This window comes from Lepidochelys kempii, chromosome 1 (assembly GCF_965140285.1).
Source record: "Lepidochelys kempii isolate rLepKem1 chromosome 1, rLepKem1.hap1, whole genome shotgun sequence".
In the NCBI taxonomy this organism is placed as follows: Eukaryota; Metazoa; Chordata; order Testudines; family Cheloniidae; genus Lepidochelys; species Lepidochelys kempii.
The window spans coordinates 338308085-338329068 of record NC_136380.1 but is presented as its reverse complement, the minus strand read 5'-3'; the positions used below and the strand labels follow the sequence as shown (position 1 = coordinate 338329068).

At 44.9% G+C, this 20984-nt stretch overlaps 1 protein-coding gene across 2 annotated transcripts; it reads right to left on the bottom strand.

Moving 5' to 3' along the window:
- Positions 1-208: 208 nt before the first annotated feature.
- Positions 209-19808, bottom strand: UCMA (upper zone of growth plate and cartilage matrix associated). Of its 2 annotated transcripts, XM_073328736.2 has the most exons (7): positions 19639-19808; positions 15652-15702; positions 13369-13544; positions 12773-12838; positions 12556-12651; positions 6292-6390; positions 209-668 (listed from the first exon to the last, which is right to left on the bottom strand). In XM_073328736.2, exons 3-7 carry the CDS (start codon positions 13424-13426, stop codon positions 571-573), a joined length of 417 nt encoding a protein of 138 aa, XP_073184837.1. In that variant the 5' UTR covers positions 13427-13544; positions 15652-15702; positions 19639-19808; the 3' UTR covers positions 209-570. The 2 variants fall into 2 exon arrangements, with proteins under 2 accessions (XP_073184837.1, XP_078707857.1); XM_078851731.1 differs by lacking the exons at positions 15652-15702; positions 19639-19808 and having other exon boundaries at positions 13369-13593.
- Positions 19809-20984: the final 1176 nt, after the last annotated feature.

The window sequence follows — 20984 nt, the reverse complement described above, 5'->3', positions numbered from 1 at the left end:
GAAACGTATAGAATTTCCATTATTTATAAGATTAGTAAGGAGGAGTAATATTGAGTGATATTGCAGAAGCTAATACTACTGTTTAATTAAACAACTATTAGAATGTTAATACAGTTCCTTTTTTTTAACTTAAAGTAAAATATTACAGAGACTCTGGGATTACAGCAAACATAGATTTGCTTTTCAGTGATTCCCAAGATACAGTGATTTAAAAAAAAAATTCTTATCTGTTTACATAAGACAAATTCTAAACAGCCTAAACTATCCTGATTTATACATGTCTCAGGGACCTAATTCTGTCTGCATTGTTCCACTTTTGTGTTTTAAATCCAGATTTTGTCACACATCCAGGCACCTCAAAATACAAAGCAAAGCAGCACCCTATGAGAAGCTCTATCCATTAAAACAGAGTCAATGCAATTACTATAGGAGGAGGGCTTGGTGGAGTAGATTCCACAGTGGGATCCATGACATGGCCAAGACTTTGGAAATGTGGTGGCTTCTTTGGTGTCCTGTGAACGGCTTAGTCAGCAAATATTTAACTTTTTTTTTAGTTCACTCTTCTTACATCTAGATGTGGTGACGGTTGTACATGTAAGATGGGTAGAGACCATCGTAGTGATATTGACGCCATTGCTCGATCTGTTCCCGGCTTCTCTCCTGTTGCTCTGTAGATGGGGGTGGGGAGTAGAAATAACAAGAGACAATGTGAACTGTGATTCATTTTCGGACAGCCAACTAATCTAATGCCAAATGTACTAGCAACATTGAAACGGTGGCAAGGACTGTTGGCTCTCAAATCTCCAACTGCGCATCCCTGTCTGTCAAGTTGTGTGTAACATATAAAGGGAGGTTGTGGGGGAGGTTAGGCCGAGCATACTTCCCCAAAGGCTGAGGGTTTGAATGTAGGCGTTTGGCCCATTATAAGGACAGCTGTCACTTGCACTGTTCAGATCTGAATCCTCATTTCGTGACTCAGGTCCACCTCTGATTTGTGAGCTTTCCTCATCCCCAACTTTCAGTTGGAGTTAAAAAAAAGAAAAGAAAAAAACCCCCACAAAATGTCAATGCAAATCTTGGTCAAAAGCACCAACTTGCACCTATTTTCATGCTATGTCCGTGAGATGTGGCACTCACATAGTTTGGTGGTGGGTGCCAATATAAGAACCTAGAGAGAGATTTTTGCAGGATTTCCTTGCAAACCCCAAGCCTGCTCAGTTTTCCTGAAACAGGGTCCGGGTTTGCTCAAAAGTTTAGTGTTCATGAACATTAGCAAACCTTTCAACATGCTGAGTTTCTAGACTGTAACAGGGGGTTGGACTAGATGACCTCCTGAGGTCCCTTCCAACCCTGATATTCTATGATTCTTTGATTCTAAAAAAAGAGGTACATTACATGGGCCTCTGTGTTTTGTTGTGAATATTTTGCACAGCATGACCCTCTTCCTACCTCCAACATATACTGGATCCAGGTTTACTATTTCAGGTTGATCTATCTAGGTACCTACCTGCCCCATCACGACTGTATCTTTGTGATATCCTTGCAAACACACAATTAATGGGAGGATTTTAATGTTCACTATTAGTGATCTTGGGGAAGTGGCGAAAGGTTGTCTTACAATTTATTTATTTCGATGTATGGTTCTTCAAATCATTATCGAATTATTCATTAACCCATCAGCTGCTGGTCTGCCATAGGCCATGGTGCCATCCATTTATATGCTACTGAAGTCACTGGAATGGGTCCTAGCTGACACATTTGGTAGTACAACAGGATGCATCACCTTGGTGATGCTTTGAGTGTTGGGCTTTAGATGAAGTAAGTTACTCTGAATGTCATACAATGGTGTCCCTCACATCTGTCTACTGGCTTTGAGTGTTCTAGGTACGTCCCCCGCATGTCTGGATCACACGGCTGCATGAAGTCCAGATTAACTGTCTGATGAGTAAAGCATGCTCAAGCTATTGTCAAATTAGCCAGCACCTGCTGTGCTGCTGAATGCCACAGGTGTGTCCTGATCACCCATTAACAAGTGTAAACTCTGGACCTTACATAAACCTTGGATAGTGTAATATCCACACTCTCCTAAGCACTTATTTGGTTGGACAATGCCAGCGTTCTAAGGTTAATTTCAATAGTATGGCACAGGCCCACAGCAGCACAGTGTATCCAGTGCCAGGGCTAGCAAGTAAAAGATAAAAATAATCAGGTGTTTAGGCCTCTTAAGCCTACATTTAATTTCCTAAGGGCAGGTCTACACTATGGACCTCCAGTTATGCAACTCCAGCTACGTGAATAATATAGCTGGAGTCGACGTACCTTAGGTCAACTTATTGCAGTGTCTACGCTGGGCTGGATCGACAGGAGAAACTCTCCCATTGACTTACCTTATGCTTCTCATTCTGGTGGAGTATCGGAGTCGACGGGAGAGCGATCGGTGATCAATTTAGCAAGTCTTAACTAGACCCGCTAAGTCGACCCCCAGTGGATCAGTTGCCATAGCATCAATCCACGGTAAGTGGAGACAAGCCCCGAGTCTCTTCTTTTCTCAAAGGCACAAATATAGACATTCTCCAAAGCACCATTTTCAAACAGTGTGGATACAATACTGGACTGGGACTCGGGAGACCTGGGGTCTATTCCTAGCTGTGCTACTGGCCTGCTGGGTGGCCTTGGGCAAGTAATTTCACCATTCTCTGCCTCAGTTTCCCCATCTGTAAAATGGGGATAACGATAGCGACTGTCTCTGTAAAGTCCTTTGAGATCTACTGATGAAAAGTGCTATATAGGAGGTGGGTATTATTTATTTTATCTGGAAAGTCAGACTATTTTGACAATCTTCTCAAAACAATAGACTCTCATATTCTGTACATGTGTCTCCATGACAGTTCTGGCATAAAACCAAAAATGTAATAAAGATGGGGCAATAAAAATAACTAATGCTTTTGGGTGAGTTTTTACCATTAGAATCATTTTCCTCATTTAAAAGGATGTACTGCAGAGCTGCTGAGAATTTGGCTTGGTTAGCCACCTCGATGTGAGGTTTCAGAAATACCTCCATGGATGTCTTTATTATGCCAAGTGAAAACCAGTCCCTTCCGTTGCTGTCTTTACCTTTAACCACTTCACTGAACAGTCATCCCACAAATGGTTTTCACTGCTCATTCTCTGGAGGGAACTAGCTGAAATGTCTGTACGGCCACTTGGTCATTTTTTTTGGGAAGGTCTGTTATGGAATGCTTTCTTACTGCAAGTATAGTCTCCACCATACAGAAAAAGTATGGAGGAGCATCTGAAAGACCGTTGTCATAGGGCCATCCCCACCTCATAGTAATGGGAAGGCATCACACAAGAGCAATGGGTTTACTAACTGAATAACTGCGCTGTTAATGTCCCCCATTCATGTCCTGTCAATGAGGCCTTGCGTCTAAAGTTTGTTATGGGCAAAGTGAGAGAAGTATCAAGTGCAGGAAAAAAATACATGTAGAAAGAAATGCTGCCATTGCTGGAAGAAAGACAACCAAGGAGAAAGAAAACTGTTCATGTTTTATTTAGATGTCTATTTCCAGAAATTTGGAGGAACGATTTAGTTGCATACAACTAGTCTAAAAAGTCTATTTAAAATTTTGCCCTCTTTGTTCTCTTCAAGAACTCCTTCTAGACTCTCTTATTTTTGTTGGATACATGTACAAAGAAATAGGACATCTTTCCACTTATATCAATTCAATGGCTGAGAAGCAAAAATATTTTCATTAGTGACTTGAATAATGGAGTGGAGAGTATGCTTATAATATATGCAGATGACACCAAGCTAGGAGGCGTTGCAAGCACTTTGGAAGAGAAGATTAGAATTCAAAATGATATGGATACATTGGAGAATTGGTCTGAAATCAATAAGATGAAATTCAATAAAGATAAGTGCGAAGTACTACATTTGGGAAGAAAAATGAAATGCACAAAATGGGAACTAACTGGCTAGGCAGCAGCACTGCTGAAGAGGATCTGGACGTAACAATGGATCCCAAATTGAATGTGAATCAACGATATGTTGCTGTTGCGAAAAAGGCTAATATCATACTGGAGTGTATTAACAGAAGTGTTGTATGTAAGACATGGGAGGTAATGCTCCATTTGGCACTAGTGCGGCTTCAGCTGGAGTTTGTGTCCTGTTCTAGGAGCCACACTCTCGGAAAGATGTGGACAAATTGGAGAAAGTCCAGAGGAACGCAACAAAAATGATCAAAGGTTTAGAAAACCTGACTAAGAGGAAAGATGGGAAAAAATTGGCTTGTGTTGGCTTTAGGAAAGAAGTCTGAGGGGGGACCTGATAACAGTCACCAAATATGTGAAGGGGTGTTATAAAGGAGACAGTGATCAATTGTTCTCAATGTCCACTGAAGGTAGAACAGAAGTAATGGGCTTAATCTGCAGCCAGGGCGATGTACGTTAGATATTAGGAAAAACTTTCTAACTCTAAGGGTAATTAAACTCTGGAATAGGCTTCCAAGGGAGGTTGTGGAATCCCCATCACCAGAGGGTTTGAAGGACAGATTGGACAAACACCTGTCAGGGATGGTCTAGGTTTACTTGGCAAGCATGAGGGGCTGGACTTGATGACCTATTGAGGTCCTTTCCAGACCTACATTTCTATGATGTGCTACTTTGCCTTTCTCTTACATTGTTCATTCAGGGATCCAAAAGTGTTTTATTAGCATTAATTAATCAGGCCCCACCATTCCTCTCTGACGTAGCCTAACTTTACAGATGGGTAAACTAGGCAAGTCACTCCTCAGTGTCACACAGCAAGTCATTGGCTCATGTTCTGGGCTTCTGCTCCAATTTTTAGAACATCAGACTGGGAGTCCGATGACCTGGGTTCTATTCCCAGTTCTGCTGTTTGACCTTCATCAAAACACTTACCCCACTGTGTATTGGTTTATCCATGTGCTAATCTTTAAGTGATAAATGCAGGGAAACTGCTAGTTAAAGCTGCTTCTCACCTTGTTACATGACACTGCATACAGCCAGCATTTAAAACTACCCACTCTTCAACCTCCTGGGGTTTTGTATAGTGATTCTATTGCTAAACACAGGGTGCTACCATCATGCACATTCCTCGACGGAAATGTTACCATGCAGGATGCCAGGTTTCAGAGTAACAGCCGTGTTAGTCTGTATTTGCAAAAAGAAAAGGAGTACTTGTGGCACCTTAGAGACTAACCAATTTATTTGAGCATGAGCTTTCGTGAGCTACAGCTCACTTCATTGGATGCATACCGTGGAAACTGCAGCAGACTTTATATATACACAGAGAATATGAAACAATACCTCCTCCCACCCCACTGTCCTGCTGGTAATAGCTTATCTAAAGTGATCATCAGGTGGGCCATTTCCAGCACAAATCCAGGTTTTCTCACCCTCCACTCCCCCACACAAATTCACTCTCCTGCTGGTGATAGCCCATCCAAAGTGACAACTCTTTACACAATGTGCATGACAATCAAGTTGGGCTATTTCCTGCACAAATCCAGGTTTTCTCACATCCCCCCCACCCCCATACACACACAAACTCACTCTCCTGCTGGTAATAGGATGCAAAGCCCAGTTGAAACCAGTGGGGTTTCATATATGTGGGATGTGGAATGATGGCCTCCAGGTACAGTGTGTGGCATGGAGGAGTTGCTGCTTACAGTGGTTAGCAGTGACTTTCTAAGAGCTCTCTGCCGGCTAGATTGTGTGGAAGCAGTAAGGAAATGCAACCCAAGAGACATTCTACATTCCTAAAATCCCATCCCAAAAAACAGAAGCCTCATTCCAGCATCCCCTTTTCACCTTAAGGCAATAAATAAAACCTCATGGAATAGGCTTTCACAGTGGCAGTGTCCTCCAGGCAGGGACAGGGAAGAGACTCCATAGAATCACCCCTAGGAAATGCAAACCTGGAATCCCATTATATAGTCCTATCTAGAATTAGAGCATCACCGGTAGGTGGGGATATAAATCATACGGTATATGACAGAATATTGAGCCTGTGGGAATGAACGATGTGAAACCCCTGTAGAATTTGGCAAGAGTTGCTCTCTTGAGCAAAGAGTTTGATTGTAAGTTCGTTGGAGCAGGGGCTGTCATTTATTATATTTTTGTACAGGACCTAGCCAACAGGGCCCAACCACATTGTGGCCTTTAGGTGCTGCTACCATATCAATGTTAAATAACACTAATAATAATAAATAATAATATCCTACCAGCCTGCAGCTAAAGTTTCAATTTTTGTTGTTTTGCTGTTCTTACCTTTATGTTCTTCCTTGACAAAATTCTCAAACTTGTTCCTTTGCTCTTCAAAGTACTCCCTCCTTTGCTCATCAGCAATCAGCATCTGCCCGGTCTCCGCTGCGTAAGAGATGTTTATTGTATTAGCAGCAAAAAAAATCTTAAGAAGCCAGAGCATAACTTTTGTCCTCAAAACCCAATGAATCTGATTAGCCTTGTATAGCAGCACCTGTATCCTGGGCTTTCACTGGAGGCTTAGCTGCTAAAGTCCTTGTTTACAGTAGGCTTTCTAGACAATCTGTATGTATTTCATCATCCCATTGTGCAGCACAATGAAACAATACATGCAATGATGCTGGTAGAGAAATTGCTAGCTCCCGTGTTTTGCCTTTTAAATTCCATAGGAAAAACACAGGTTGTTCTAATTTAGTTTGGTGGATTACAGTTATCATATTTGTCCAATGATTTAAAACCCTGTGATAAATGCCTACTAGCTAAAACTTCCTAATGAAAAGTTCCCAATGAAAATGAAACCTTATGACATTGGCTGGCTTTGGGGTGTTACTACAATGTCAGAATGCATACCATGTTTGTTGAAAAGTTCGCTATGTATTCAAATAGAGAGGAGCCCAAATTGATACAGTCAACCTTTAATTTCAGGATGTGGATTGGAATCAAATCCTTGGTTCTGAACCTGGCCTCATGGCTTTGGGATTGTGTTCCCAATCTTTGACCCTGCTCTGTGCCCTTTCAGCTGTTCCACAGTGGGACAGAGCAGGGTCAAACAGCTGGCTGGAGAATTGCCCTTGCACAGGGGAATTTCAGGGTGGCAAAGATGGCATAGCAGGCTCTCATGGCATAGTCATCTCCTCTTCTCTGGGGCATGCTGAGGCAGGAAGTGGTATGGGAAGAGTCCCCTGTGCTCTAGCAATCCTGGTTGAAAGAATAGCTCCTTGGGGGCTATAAACAGCCAGCATAATTTAGGGTAGCTGTCAAGTCTCTCTAAATTGCAGTGGGGGCCAAACCAGACCCTGGCTGTCCCCAAGACTGGAGTGGCAACAAGATGACCTAATACTCCTCTGTCTTTACCTTTTGGATCTTGAACCAAGGATCTGGCCCTGGTTTGGATACAGCTCCAGATGGTGGAAATCTTCTGTGACTTTCTTCAGTCACGCTATTTCTGCCCAAGATGGCAGAAAGTGAACAGGAAAAACTAATTTTGTGAGATTTTTGCTATTTTGGGTTGAAATCTCATTAAAACAGCTACGAAGATGACATCATCTAGCCCTGGTTTGGTCATTTACACCTTGCCTGGTGATAATTTAGGGTCCAATCTTAGAAGGTGTAATACCCTTCTAAGATATTGATAATAGGTATTACATCAATTCCCATGTGTATTTTTAAAAGTGGCTGAACACCTGAAAGTTGAGAAACCTGCTTTGTGACATTGGAAAAGAGATGAATGTAAGAACAGCTTTAAGAAAGTGGAATATAAATATATTGGCTTAAAGAAGAAGGTAACATGACCACTGATTAAAGAACTGTAGGAAGGAGATGAGAATGGCTGAGGAAAATGGATGGAAACAAGTATTGAGTTAATCTTCTGTTCCAAGATCTATCATAGCTCTGGATGCGGTATTACTGAATGAGGGAGGCAACCTAGTGACAGAGGATGTGGAAAAAGCTAATGTACTCAATGCTTTTTTTGCCTCTGTTTTCACTAACAAGGTCAGCTCCCAGACTGCTGCGCTGGGCATCACAACATGGGGAAGAGATGGCCAGCCCTCTGTGGAGATAGAGGTGGTTAGGGACTATTTAGAAAAGCTGGACGTGCACAAGTCCATGGGGCCGGACGAGTTGCATCTGAGAGTGCTGAAGGAATTGGCGGCTGTGATTGCAGAGCCATTGGCCATTATCTTTGAAAACTCGTGGCGAACCGGGGAAGTCCCGGATGACTGAAAAAAGGCTAATGTAGTGCCAATCTTTAAAAAAGGGAAGAAGGAGGATCCTGGGAACTACAGGCCAGTCAGCCTCACCTCAGTCCCTGGAAAAATCATGGAGCAGGTCCTCAAAGAATCAATCCTGAAGCACTTGCATGAGAGGAAAGTGATCAGGAACAGCCAGCATGGATTCACCAAGGGAAGGTCATGCCTGACTAATCTAATCGCCTTTTATGATGAGATTACTGGTTCTGTGGATGAAGGGAAAGCAGTGGATGTATTGTTTCTTGACTTTAGCAAAGCTTTTGACACGGTCTCCCACAGTATTCTTGTCAGCAAGTTAAGGAAGTATGGGCTGGATGAATGCACTATAAGGTGGATAGAAAGCTGGCTAGATTGTCGGGCTCAACGGGTAGTGATCAATGGCTCCATGTCTAGTTGGCAGCCGGTAGCAAGTGGAGTGCCCCAAGGGTCAGTCCTGGGGCCGGTTTTGTTCAATATCTTCATAAATGATCTGGAGGATGGTGTGGATTGCACTCTCAGCAAATTTGCGGATGATACTAAACTGGGAGGAGTGGTAGATACGCTGGAGGGGAGGGATAGGATACAGAAGGACCTAGACAAATTGGAGGATTGGGCCAAAAGAAATCTGATGAGGTTCAATAAGGATAAGTGCAGGGTCCTGCACTTAGGACGGAAGAACCCAATGCACAGCTACAGACTAGGGACCGAATGGCTAGGCAGCAGTTCTGCGGAAAAGGACCTAGGGGTGACAGTGGACGAGAAGCTGGATATGAGTCAGCAGTGTGCCCTTGTTGCCAAGAAGGCCAATGGCATTTTGGGATGTATAAGTAGGGGCATAGCGAGCAGATCGAGGCACGTGATCGTTCCCCTCTATTCGACATTGGTGAGGCCTCATCTGGAGTACTGTGTCCAGTTTTGGGCCCCACACTTCAAGAAGGATGTGGATAAATTGGAGAGAGTCCAGTGAAGGGCAACAAAAATGATTAGGGGACTGGAACACATGAGTTATGAGGAGAGGCTGAGGGAGCTGGGATTGTTTAGCCTGCAGAAGAGAAGAATGAGGGGGGATTTGATAGCTGCTTTCAACTACCTGAAAGGGGGTTCCAAAGAGGATGGCTCTAGACTGTTCTCAATGGTAGCAGATGACAGAACGAGGAGTAATGGTCTCAAGTTGCAGTGGGGGAGGTTTAGATTGGATATTAGGAAAAACTTTTTCACTAAGAGGGTGGTGAAACACTGGAATGCGTTACCTAGGGAGGTGGTAGAATCTCCTTCCTTAGAGGTTTTTAAGGTCAGGCTTGACAAAGCCCTGGCTGGGATGATTTAACTGGGAATTGGTCCTGCTTCGAGCAAGGGGTTGGACTAGATGACCTTCTGGGGTCCCTTCCAACCCTGATATTCTATGATTCTATGATTGACCCCAAGGTAGAGCATTGCACAATTAGTTATATTCGGGAGGTGTTGCATGTTCCTCTGAAACATCCAGTAATATCAGCCATTGCTGGGGATAGATGGGCCTGTGGTCTGCTCCAGTCTGCCAACTACTTAAGGTCTCGTGTTTTTGAGCACAGCCTAGAATAAACAATATTTTATGTTCTCCTTCTCATTGGCATCACTTTGAATCTGTACCAATGCTGAGGTACAGGTCTTTGCTGGTTTGGGGAAGGGGAGAACTGCCCTTACATTTAGCATATGATCATCTATGTTGGTACTCAGACTCAGTTCAGATGTGATCTGATTAGACTGGAAGTTTAGCAGAGTCTTCATTTAGGTTTCAGGTTGGGTTTGGGCAACTGAAAATGTCCTTATTTCAGGACAGTGCTGGAGAGGTACAGGCTCCTTGCATCTTTTTTTTTTTTTATGATGAGTGATAGGAAAAAAACTTGATGGGTCAAATTTCTCTTTCACCTACAGCAGCATAAATCCAGTGTAACACCACTCAGAGTAACTGAAAGAAAAATATAGACCAGTGCCTCTTTCTAAAACATCAGGCTACAGAAGAGAGAAGCTTCCCGAATGTGCCTCAATTCTGATCTGCCATGCAAATTGCCAGTCAGATCCAGGACATCTGGACATCTCCAAGGTATAATTTTCTGTTCATGCTAAATATTCCCAGGGGAATAGGACAAAAAGCACCAGGCTCCTCCTAACCCATAACATAAGGATGTGATCGGAATTGTGCATTGATAAAAGGCTGGTAATGTAACCAACTGTGCCATCTGATGCTAGTATTTGACAAGAATGGATACATTCAACCTATCTTGAGTGGGAGGAAATTGTTCTGGTTCCCATCAGCCAAAGCCAGCTGAATCTCTATCTGGATGCAACCCTTTATAGAATAAACCAGTACTTGTTTGATGGAGGGTGACTAACCTATTTTTCTGCCATGGTTCAGAGACACTTCTACATCGCTCACTAGTAAAGGAAGTGACAGAGTTAGCCCTTTGTGTTACAGGATACAAATATCATGAAGCTGTTTAATTTAGTAAGCACTTATTGCCAAGCACATGTGTTCTGCACATGGTGAGAGGGGAGGCCATCAATAGTAAAATCATAACCTGGGCCCAGTGTCCCAGCCAAAGCTCCCCATCACCAGATCACTAATGCATGGAAGGATGCATGGAAATGGGGGTTCTTGGTTAAACTGGATTAAACAGAAAGGATGTACAATGATTCTGTGGACTCTGGCTAGACTTTGTTAGAGAGGGAGTTCTAGAGATCAGACCCGACCACTACGAAGCTCTTGTATCTCAGCCTGATCCCAGTTTGAACATCAGGGGGATGATCATGGACAATCCCGCTGCTCAGTTATTTGGTGGAACATCATCCACAAGTAATGACCATATAATCTGTAGGCCTGTGCATATTTAATAAAACCACTGGGCCAGATTTTGCTCTGAGTCACACCAGTGCAAACCTGTTCACTTCAGTGGAATTGTGTATTGGAATAGTGACTTCAGTGGGTTTACCCTGATGCAAATGAGAATACATTCTGACCCAAAGGCTTTATTAAATGACTGGGAAAATAGGTTATATGGTATATTGCTTCTGGACGATAGCCCATCAAGTAACTGAGATCAGCAATCGAATGGCAGAAGGTTGATCGTGCTCACTTTATATAACCCATTAAAATATTACATTATTGGTTACCTCACTGCAAGCATTGTTTTTATAGACCCTGTTGTAACTTACCTGTAATGGTAATCATCCTCCTCCTATATGTTTATTACCCAATTACATGGACACTACCTGGTAATTACAATGTAATTAAATAGTCAACAGTTAACATACTATTATATAGTAATTACATGATATTTGTGCCCTGTATTTTAAAGTGTTACCAGTTAAATCAGCCCTCCCTTGCACTTTAACTGAGTTAATTTTCAGATTATTACTGAAAGGTTAACATCTCTCCCAATAACCTAGCTGAAGTTTTGTTGAACCAGAGGACAGATCATTTTACTGTTATCCTCTTCAGTGCTTCAGCAAACAAGCCATGTGAATTAAGTTATGTTTTCCATCCCATGTGGAAATAAAACGGTGTTGTGGAAGCCAGGTGCATATTTCTTAATGCTACATTTGCAAATGTTTTCCAAGAAGAGCTGAAAACATTCATTCAGCACCGGGCCTGAAACCTGCTTGTTATTTACCAGCTTTCATCAGATGACGGTGTGAAAGGAGCTGAGGAGAGGAACTAAATAAGCCCCTATATTCACTTCACCGTGCTGTCCTGCACCTCCTACAGCAGCCTGCTGAGCTCTGTCTGCCCTGCTAGATGTCTCAGCCCTTTTGAAAACCAAGGAATTGGCATCCACTTCAGTTCTATTAGCCAACTTCAAGAGATTTTGCAGATGAAAAAATATTTCATTTTCCAAAGTTACCTCTTGTCTCATTTAAAAAGATGCCAATGAACAAACCTCATTTTGGAGAGCTCAGTAATGACTGATCCCTTACACCCACTCAGAAATGATTCGGTATGCCCTAAATCTTCCAAAGTGGAAGCCTGTAAAGTTCAATTTTTTGTCCTTCTCCCATATTATTTTTTATTCAATTCATAAAAATTACATTTCCTCCCTGTCCCCCTCACACACTAATCCCTCTGGCGGCCCCCCCAAATTGCTATTTGTAGGTACATTCCGTAATTTAAAATGTAGATAATTGAGAAGAAACCTGTTCTAATCCAAAAGAAACAACAACTTTGATCGGTGAATAAACCCTTGTAGAGAGTGGCAGGCAACTTAAGACTGTCTCAAGGGAAGCGGGAGATGAAAGAGGAGCAAAGAAAATACAGCTTTCCATAAACACTCCTGAACAGCCTCACCATTGAGCTCATCTCTGGATTTGGTGGCTCGCTTGCCACGCTTTTTGAAGAAGTTAGAGGCATCTGATTCTTGTATAAAAATCTTCTTTTTCACACCTGAAAGCAAAGAGAGAGGACTTGATCAGCCATGGATAGTAAATAGGGGCATCAATGTACATTTAAAAGCCGTAGGAGCAACTTTTCTCCTCTCCCCCCTAAAATTTTCAGCTCCACTTACTTTCCTTGTCCTCTTCCCCAGCTGCCTTCCTGGTGCCCACAGCAGCACTGTTGCTCTTCTCAAGAACTGGATGACAACAGCACAAACATAGTATTGGGTTCAGTGAAGAAATGCAGCATCCCACAGGAAAAACCTCAAGCAGATGTTGAAAGCTGCTACCTGCTAAAACCCTAAAAATCCTGCAGTCCAATAACAACCTGCCTGGGAAATTCACTTTTACACAGCAAGAGCAACAGTACAATCAGCAGCTATGTAGACATATATTTTTGTGCTCCCGGTTTTTATTTTTGTAGAAAGTCTTAAAAATAGCAATTAACAAGACCTATGAGGACATTTAGTCCAGTTTATCCCACTATATTTAAAAAATTGTCTGTATATTCCTAGTATAACTTGATGCCTAAATCCTTTAGAGATTGTGATAGATTACAGTGGATTAGATTAGTTTCTCACATACTCCCTCATGCTCATTTGACTAGCAATGTGGTAAATGACAGTGTTCTTATGTTACCCCAATGACACGAGTTCAGATTTCTATCATTCCTTGCTGAAATTCTATGCTTCCTGCTGGCACTATTATTACTCTGGATCATACATACCAACCAAGAGCACAAAAGTTGCAAGGCAAGAGAGAAAAAGGATTTCTTTCCAGTTCATCTTTGTTGCGCTCCAGTTGACTCCTCAGAAAAATAGTGAATATCACAAGAAGTTTCTTTATATCTGCTTGCAAATTCCTCCTGTTAGCTGGAAAAGGAAGCAGGGAGCTGGGATGTCACTGTGGGAAAGAGGAGGGGCACGGGGTAGCACTTCAGTTGGCTGCTCATTGCCAGATCAAAGGAGGTTTCAGGCAACTTGAAAACATCTATATGAGACATATCCTGTGGTCATCAGCATTTTGATGGAAGTCAGCGTTACAAACTGCCAGGCAGGTGATGGGTGATGATTATTACAAGCAAAAGATTATACAGCATATTATTTTTGGTCGTCTATTGTATATAGTTTAAAATGCAATTAAACTCTGAAAAAAAAAACCACCCCTTTGTACTCAGCAGATCTGCTCTCTGCTGTATCAGAGTCAAATCTAGTGAGTTTAGTGACTATAAGCTTTCAGTGCTTTTTTAACTTCCGTTAGCCCTCCAGAGTCAGCCCAGCTAAGAAAGGAGCCTGATTCTATTGTTTCTAGTGCATTACGAGCAGAATGGTTTACTAGGTTCATTCATTTACACCTGTGCAAGTGCCAATGAAGGCAATGCGGCTGCACGGGTGTCACTGAGGACGTAAACATTAGGGCCTGAATTCTCAGCTGCACTAAGGCCCCTTCACACAGTGCTGGCAGCATAAAGGGGCCTTAAAACTGGGGTATGTTACATAAGTATCTGGAATTATATCCCTCTGATCTTCTGGAAAGCCATTAAGTATGTGCCCAGAGCTGGGGATATGTAACAGCAGCACAATCAAACCGTGTTTATCTTATATCTTTATTTTATGGAATATAAAAATAATTTGGATACGGTTGGGAGGAGTTTGGCTACCTAATGGGTGTGATGCAGGTCAAGAGACATGACCTCATTTTAAATAAGAGGAATTTTTGGACAACTGTGGCTCAGTGAGCTGTAGCTCACGAAAGCTTATGCTCAAATAAATTGGTTAGTCTCTAAGGTGCCACAAGTACTCCTTTTCTTTTTGCAAAGTTTTAGTGTAACAGATAGGTTGATGTTTGGATGGAATTGCCAGACTTCTTGAAGAACTCCAAAAGAATCTGAATATTGCTTAGGGCTACTTTTAAGCTTCTTATATTATCATATTGCAGGACACTCATCTGTGGAAATGGCTTTCAGAAAATGACATTCTGGAAATAAGACTAACAGATTTTAAGGCCAGTAGGAACCATTACAATCACCTCTTGCATAGCACAAGCCATAGAATGTCATCCAGTGATTTCTGCATCAAGTCCAACAACTTTAGGCTGAGCTTCAGCATAGCTCTTAAGAAGACATCCAGTCTTGACTTACAGACTTCAAGCGGTGAAGAATCTATCACATCGCTTGTCGGCTTATTCCACCGGCTAAGTACCCTCACTTTTACATATGTACACCTTATTTCCAGGTTGAATTTGTCTAGCTTCGGCTTCCAGACATTGGATCTTGTCATACTTTGTCTGCTAGATGAAAGAGCTCTCTAGTAACAAATATCTATACTTTCAGCCATATCAGTATATAAATGTGTGTGTATTCGAGGGAAATTGTAAATTCAAGAAAATTAATTCTAGGAAGGTAGAGGGGAAAACTGCAACATGATTTAAAGTCAAGAAAGATAGAAATTTAGTTGGTTGCATCAGTTCACGTTGCCCGCTATATCAGAAGGGAGCACAGAAACAACCCGAGTGAAGGGAAAGAGGTGTTTTACATAGAAAAGGGGGTGATCTCTCTCTTTCAGTGATGATTCACATGCTGGACTGGACATTCCAAGGATCAGAAAAATTGTGTTGGCAGTAGTCAGGTAAAGGAATATACATGAGGGTTTAAAAATAAATAATGGGAATGCTAGAGCTCTGCACTTGGCTTTGTAGCCTGAGAATTCAGTGAATGCGTGGTTTGTATTCTGAATTCCCTGCAGGCCTTGACATTTTGGCACAAATTGGGTGTCACACTTCTTAAGTACAGTATGTGAAATGGGCAAGTCACCAGACCTGTCTGGATCCTGGATCCCGTCTGCTTTTATTAATGATGAATTACCCACCATAAAAAAATAAAAGACAAATATCAGCTTTGTGTTTCCTCCGTTAAAATGATGTGCTTATTAGCCACCTAAACAATTAATCATATAGAATTATTCCATCGGGACATGCTGGCGGAAACACAATAGCACACAGCAGGATTTACCACATTGGATCACACAGAGCCCAGCATCCTGATTCCAGTAGTGGCCAATACCTGAAAAAGATGAAAAGAGCCGACAGTGGAGGCGTGCAAAGTTTGGAAATTCTATCCTCCCACTCCAAAGCATGAGATTTGGTTAAACTTATTATTTCATAAAAGGAGAAGTGATACTAATGAACATAAAGTTAGCCAGACAAGGCTGGTTCCCAGGCAGATGTGCCTGGGAAAAGAACCCTGTGCCATTGTGTAAAGGTGTGTGTGGGCTGTCCCCATGAACCCCCTTGGGAACCCAGTGTGGAGTTGCAGATAGGCTCTGCCTTAATTTCCCCTGAGTGGGGCAGCAATATGTTTGCTATAACAGCCAAGGCAAGGAGAGGCCAACATATACTAACAAAATAGTACATCCCTGTTTCATAAAGCTTCAGAGCAGGGGAAATTACAATAAACCTTTCATCAGGAGCCTGATTTAGTGCTCCCGAATTTAAAGGCTACAACACCAAGGCTGAGTCAGTTTAGGCTAGTCTCTTGTTGGGGGATCCATGAAGGGATTTAGGCATTGCAATGCGCTAAGTGTGACACCACCTAACTTTCAGGCACCTAGAAAATCCAGGAACAGCCCTGCAATCCACCAGGCCAAGTTACACACCTTGGCTCCTTATACAGTGAATGGGGAGAGAATGGCACCGGAGAATGGGCTCCACAACAGCCAGCTTGCAAAGCGGGGAGCAATGGGAGGTGCTGACCGGAGGGTTCTGTGGTAAACCCCACCCCTTTCTCGACGATGGACCCTTATCTCTGCTGCTCATTCACCAACAGACAACGCTTTGGCGCCAAAGGGGTTCCTTGTGGAAACGAGTTAGGCACCTGTCTCACTCCACACAGAGAAGGGGGAGGTGATGGTGGGGCCATTCTCCTTACATTTTCAGCCCAGTGGTTAGAGCAGGCCAGCCAACAGCAATTCTGGGGCCCAGGGCAGAACTGTCAATCGGCCCCCGAGCTGCTGGCTGCACTCTTCCGGCACGGTCAGGGCTTCCACATGCCCACCCGGCTGCCTTCGCCGTCATCGGTGCCACCCCACACGTCCCTAGGAGCATAGGCACCAGCTTCCAGCATAGGCGCTTGACCTGCCACTCCATTCTAGGCCCCTTCCCCCAATGCCCCACCCCCCCGTACCTCTTCCCACCCCTGTTCCACCCTCTCCCCGAGGGCACCCCATATACAACTGGTGCCTCCCCATAGTGGGGGAACCACCCCCAGCACATTCTGCTGCTCTCCCTGGCGGGCAAGAGCCCAGGTGGGGAGCAGGAGGGAGACGCTTTTAATGCTGGCCCCTCCTGGTTGCTGCTCTGAAGCCCTGCCTGGCAGCTGCCTGAAAGAGCCTGGCTGGGGAGGAGGTGGCTTCTGCTCTCCACCCATCTCGGCTGCTGGGGACCCTGGCACCCGAGCAGAGAGTGGGGATGAGCTGATCAGCAGGGGTTCAGTGGGAGTCTTGTGGATCACAGTAGAACCAGAAGTGGGACTTCGGCACTTAAACCCTAAGTCTGGGGTTAAGGCCCCTAAATACTTCTGTAGATCTCACCTTTAAAGCCTGAGAGAGAAAATAGCTCCCACAGGCTTCTTCCTTACTCAGCTTCCTGGTCCTGTTTAAATAGCCCATCCATCCTAAGGCTTCCTTGATTACGCCCAAGTCTGTTCCAGCTGCATGCTCTAGCCTGTCCCTTAAAGGGGTAGTTCACTCCCTTCACATATGGTCTGGCTTGATTAACTTTTACTGACCTTCATGGGCCGCTCCCACCCCAACCCTGCAGGAGGGAGGACTAGCAAATCCACGTAACCCCTGCCTCACCATGTGAATACTGCATGGGAGGTCTCATGGGGGAGTGAAGGGGCGTTCTTGTTGTGACTCCCGAAAAAACCTCCTGCACTTTCACAGCAGAGCCACACCATTTCCTCTGCCTGGGCACTCTCTGCTGCCGTGGGGCAGGGGGCAAGATGAGCCCCTGAAACAACCACGCACGGTTAGTGATGTGTTACTAATATTTTAACAGGACCCTCCCACAAAGGTTTCCTCTTCACCTGTGACAAACCCATGGAGTGGGGGGGCCCATGTACTCAAAGAGAGAGGAGAGGGAATGGGAAACCTATTCATGCACTTCCCTATTTAAACAGGAACCCTTTCCCCTAACCACGACCACAATCAAGGAAGAGGGCAAGAACACTTGGCAAACAAACTGAAGTACTGAGGGAAGGTGTTTTGACAAACATTCCGACTAACCATGTGCCTCTGATTCCCAGCTGTGTCCCAGGGCTACGTTTACCTTTCCAGGAGATCATCTCCTCTCCGCACGCTCGCGGGGTCAGCTTCCACTACATGGGCATTTGCAGCAGCTCCGGCCTCTGCAGGCTTCAGGGAGAGAGTCAGGCCAAGGAACTCTAGAGGCACCAGGAAGGGCTTGTGTCTCCTGCTTCAACAGTTAGTGAGTGTCTCTTGTTGGGAAGCGTAGCTGGCTCTAAGTGCAGAGAGCTGTTTCCCTCCTGGCCCACTCTGGGGGGGGTCACTTCTGTCCCCCTTTCCCAGGCAGGAAAGGGACAGGCAGGATTGAAAATGCTGGCTCTGCTGGGTAAGATGCAGCCCAGGCTGGGGGGGGTCACCTCTGTCCTCTTTTGCCCGGCAGGAAAGAAGCTAAGCAGGAGTGGAAAAGACATGGCTCTGGGGCAAGCACCTCCCACTCCCCCATTTCTGGGAGGGGAGTTATCGCAGAAGGGCAGAGCACCAGATGGAAGATAGTTCCCGAATCCCTACAGTCCGCACAAGCAATTATGCCTCGACTGCGGCGCTTGGGCGCCTCGTCCCCTTTCACTTCCCCGCAAGGTACTAATGGAGGGCACCAGACACAGCATGGACACTGCTGAGGCTGGACAGTGGATAAGGGGCCTTCAGGGCCAGCTCTGTCCTCATGCTGCCTCCTCTATAACAACCCCCTACCCCCAGCGGATCCCTACTCATATCCCAAGCTGACATCTGGCTCATGTGGATCCCTTGCACTAGAGGGGGTAGAGCAGGGGGTGGGAAAACTATGGCCCGCGAGCCAGATCCGGCCCCTCAGGGCTTTGGATCCAGCCCGTGGGATTGCCACCCTGGTGGCACCGTGCGCCCCGTGCCAGTCCGGGAACCGGCCGGCACCACTTCCCTGCGGCCCCTGGGGAAGAGGGGGCAGAGGGCTCTGCGTGCTGCCCTTGCCTGTGGGTACCTCCCCCGAAGCTCCCATTGGCTGGGAAGGGGAACCGCGGCCAATGGGAGCTTCGGGGGAGGTAGCCACAGGCAAGGGCAGCGTGCGGAGCCCTCTGCTCCCTCTCCCCCAGGGGCTGCAGGGACGTGGTGCTGGCCACTTCCTGGACGGGCACAGTGCCGGGGCCAGGGTAGGCAGGCAGGGAGCCTGCCCTGGCCCCGGTGTGCGCCGCTGCCCCCCTGGAGCCACTCCAGGTAAGCAACTCCGGGCCAGAGCCCGAACCCCTCCTGCACCCCGCCCCCCAACTCCCTGCCCTGAGCCCCCTGCCTGCACCCCAACCCCCTTCTCTGAGCTTCCTCCTACACCCCGCACTCCTCCTCTGCCCCAACCACTTGCTCTGAGCCCCTTTCTGCACACCGCACCCCCTCCCATACCCTGCACTCCCTCCCTTCCACACCCCAACCCCCTGCCCCAGCCCTACATTCATGGCCCTGAGAGCAATTTCCCCACCCAGATGTGGCCCTCGGGCCAAAAAGTTTGACCACCCCTTGGGTAGAGTGTCTGGAGATCCCATCCTTGAGGGCCAAGCCAGTACCTTCCTTGAGAGACCCAGAAGGGGCTCATTTGGGGGATGGGAGACATAAGCCCAGCACACCCTCACTCAAGAGGGAATTCTTTCTTCTGAGGGGAGGAAGGCTGCAGTGGATTAAAATTGTAAAATATATTAAGGAAGAAGAAGGAGGTGGAGGGGGAAACTCACCAGAGGAGTGACACTTTCTGGCACAGTCTGGACCAGCACTACAGAAGGATGAGTGGGCTTCACAGACATTTTCTGACAGCAGAGGAATGGTCAGACTCAGGAATCTTGGGTTCCAGTTGAGGTTCAGAAATATTCCCTCGTGGACTGTCATAAATATAAAGGGAAGGGTAAACCCCTTTGAAATCCCTCCTGGCCAGGGGAAAGCTCCTCTCACCTGTAAAGGGTTAAGAAGCTAAAGGTAACCTCGCTGGCACCTGACCAAAATGACCAATGAGGAGACAAGATACTTTCTAAAGCTGGGAGGAGGGAGAGAAACAAAGGGTCTGTGTCTGTCTGTAGTCGTCTTGGCCGGGGATAGACCAGGAATGTAGTCTTAGAACTTTTAGTAAGTAATCTAGCTAGGTATGTGTTAGATTATGATTTCTTTAAATGGCTGAGAAAAGAATAACTATTTCTGTCTGTGTATCTTTTTTGTAATTTAAGGTTTTGCCTAGAGGGGTTCTCTATGTTTTTGAATCTAATTACCCTGTAAGATATCTACCATCCTGATTTTACAGGGGGGATTCCTTTATTTCTATTTACTTCTATTTTTTATTAAAAGTCTTCTTGTAAAACACGGAATGCTTTTTCATTGTTCTCAGATCCAAGGGTTTGGGTCTGTGGTCACCTATGCAAATTGGTGAGGCTTTTTATCCAACATTTCCCAGGAAAGGGGGGGTGCAAGTGTTGGGAGGATTGCTCATTGTTCTTAAGATCCAAGGGTCTGGGTCTGTAGTCACCTAGGCAAATTGGTGAGGCTTTTTACCAAACCTTGTCCAGGAAGTGGAGTGCAAGGTTTTGGGAAGTATTTTGGGGGGAAGGACGCGTCCAAACAGCTCTTCCCCAGTAACCAGTATTAGTTTGGTGATGGTAGCGGCCAGTCCAAGGATAACGGGTGTAATATTTTGTACCTTGGGGAAGTTTTGACCTAAGCTGGTAAAGATAAGCTTAGGAGGTTTTTCATGCAGGTCCCCACATCTGTACCCTAGAGGTCAGAGTGGGGGAGGAACCGTGATATGGTGGCATAGTGGTGGGATTAACCTGAAATCATTTTGAGATCCAGTTGAGATTTTTTGAACTAGAAATACAGATTTTAAAAAGAAATTTTTTTTCCTTTGGAAAGGAAGTCCAGAAAGCAGTTGAAACTGAAAGCAGATTGTTTTTTCTCTGCTTTGTGGCCAAGCAGAGACAAAAGGGGATTATCTTGTGAATTGCAGGTTTTCTTTGCCTGGAGGCAGGGTACTTAACTCCTGCAGGGAAATTCACAGTCTTCCAACCCAGAGGTTTTTTTTTCTTTTCTTCCTAAA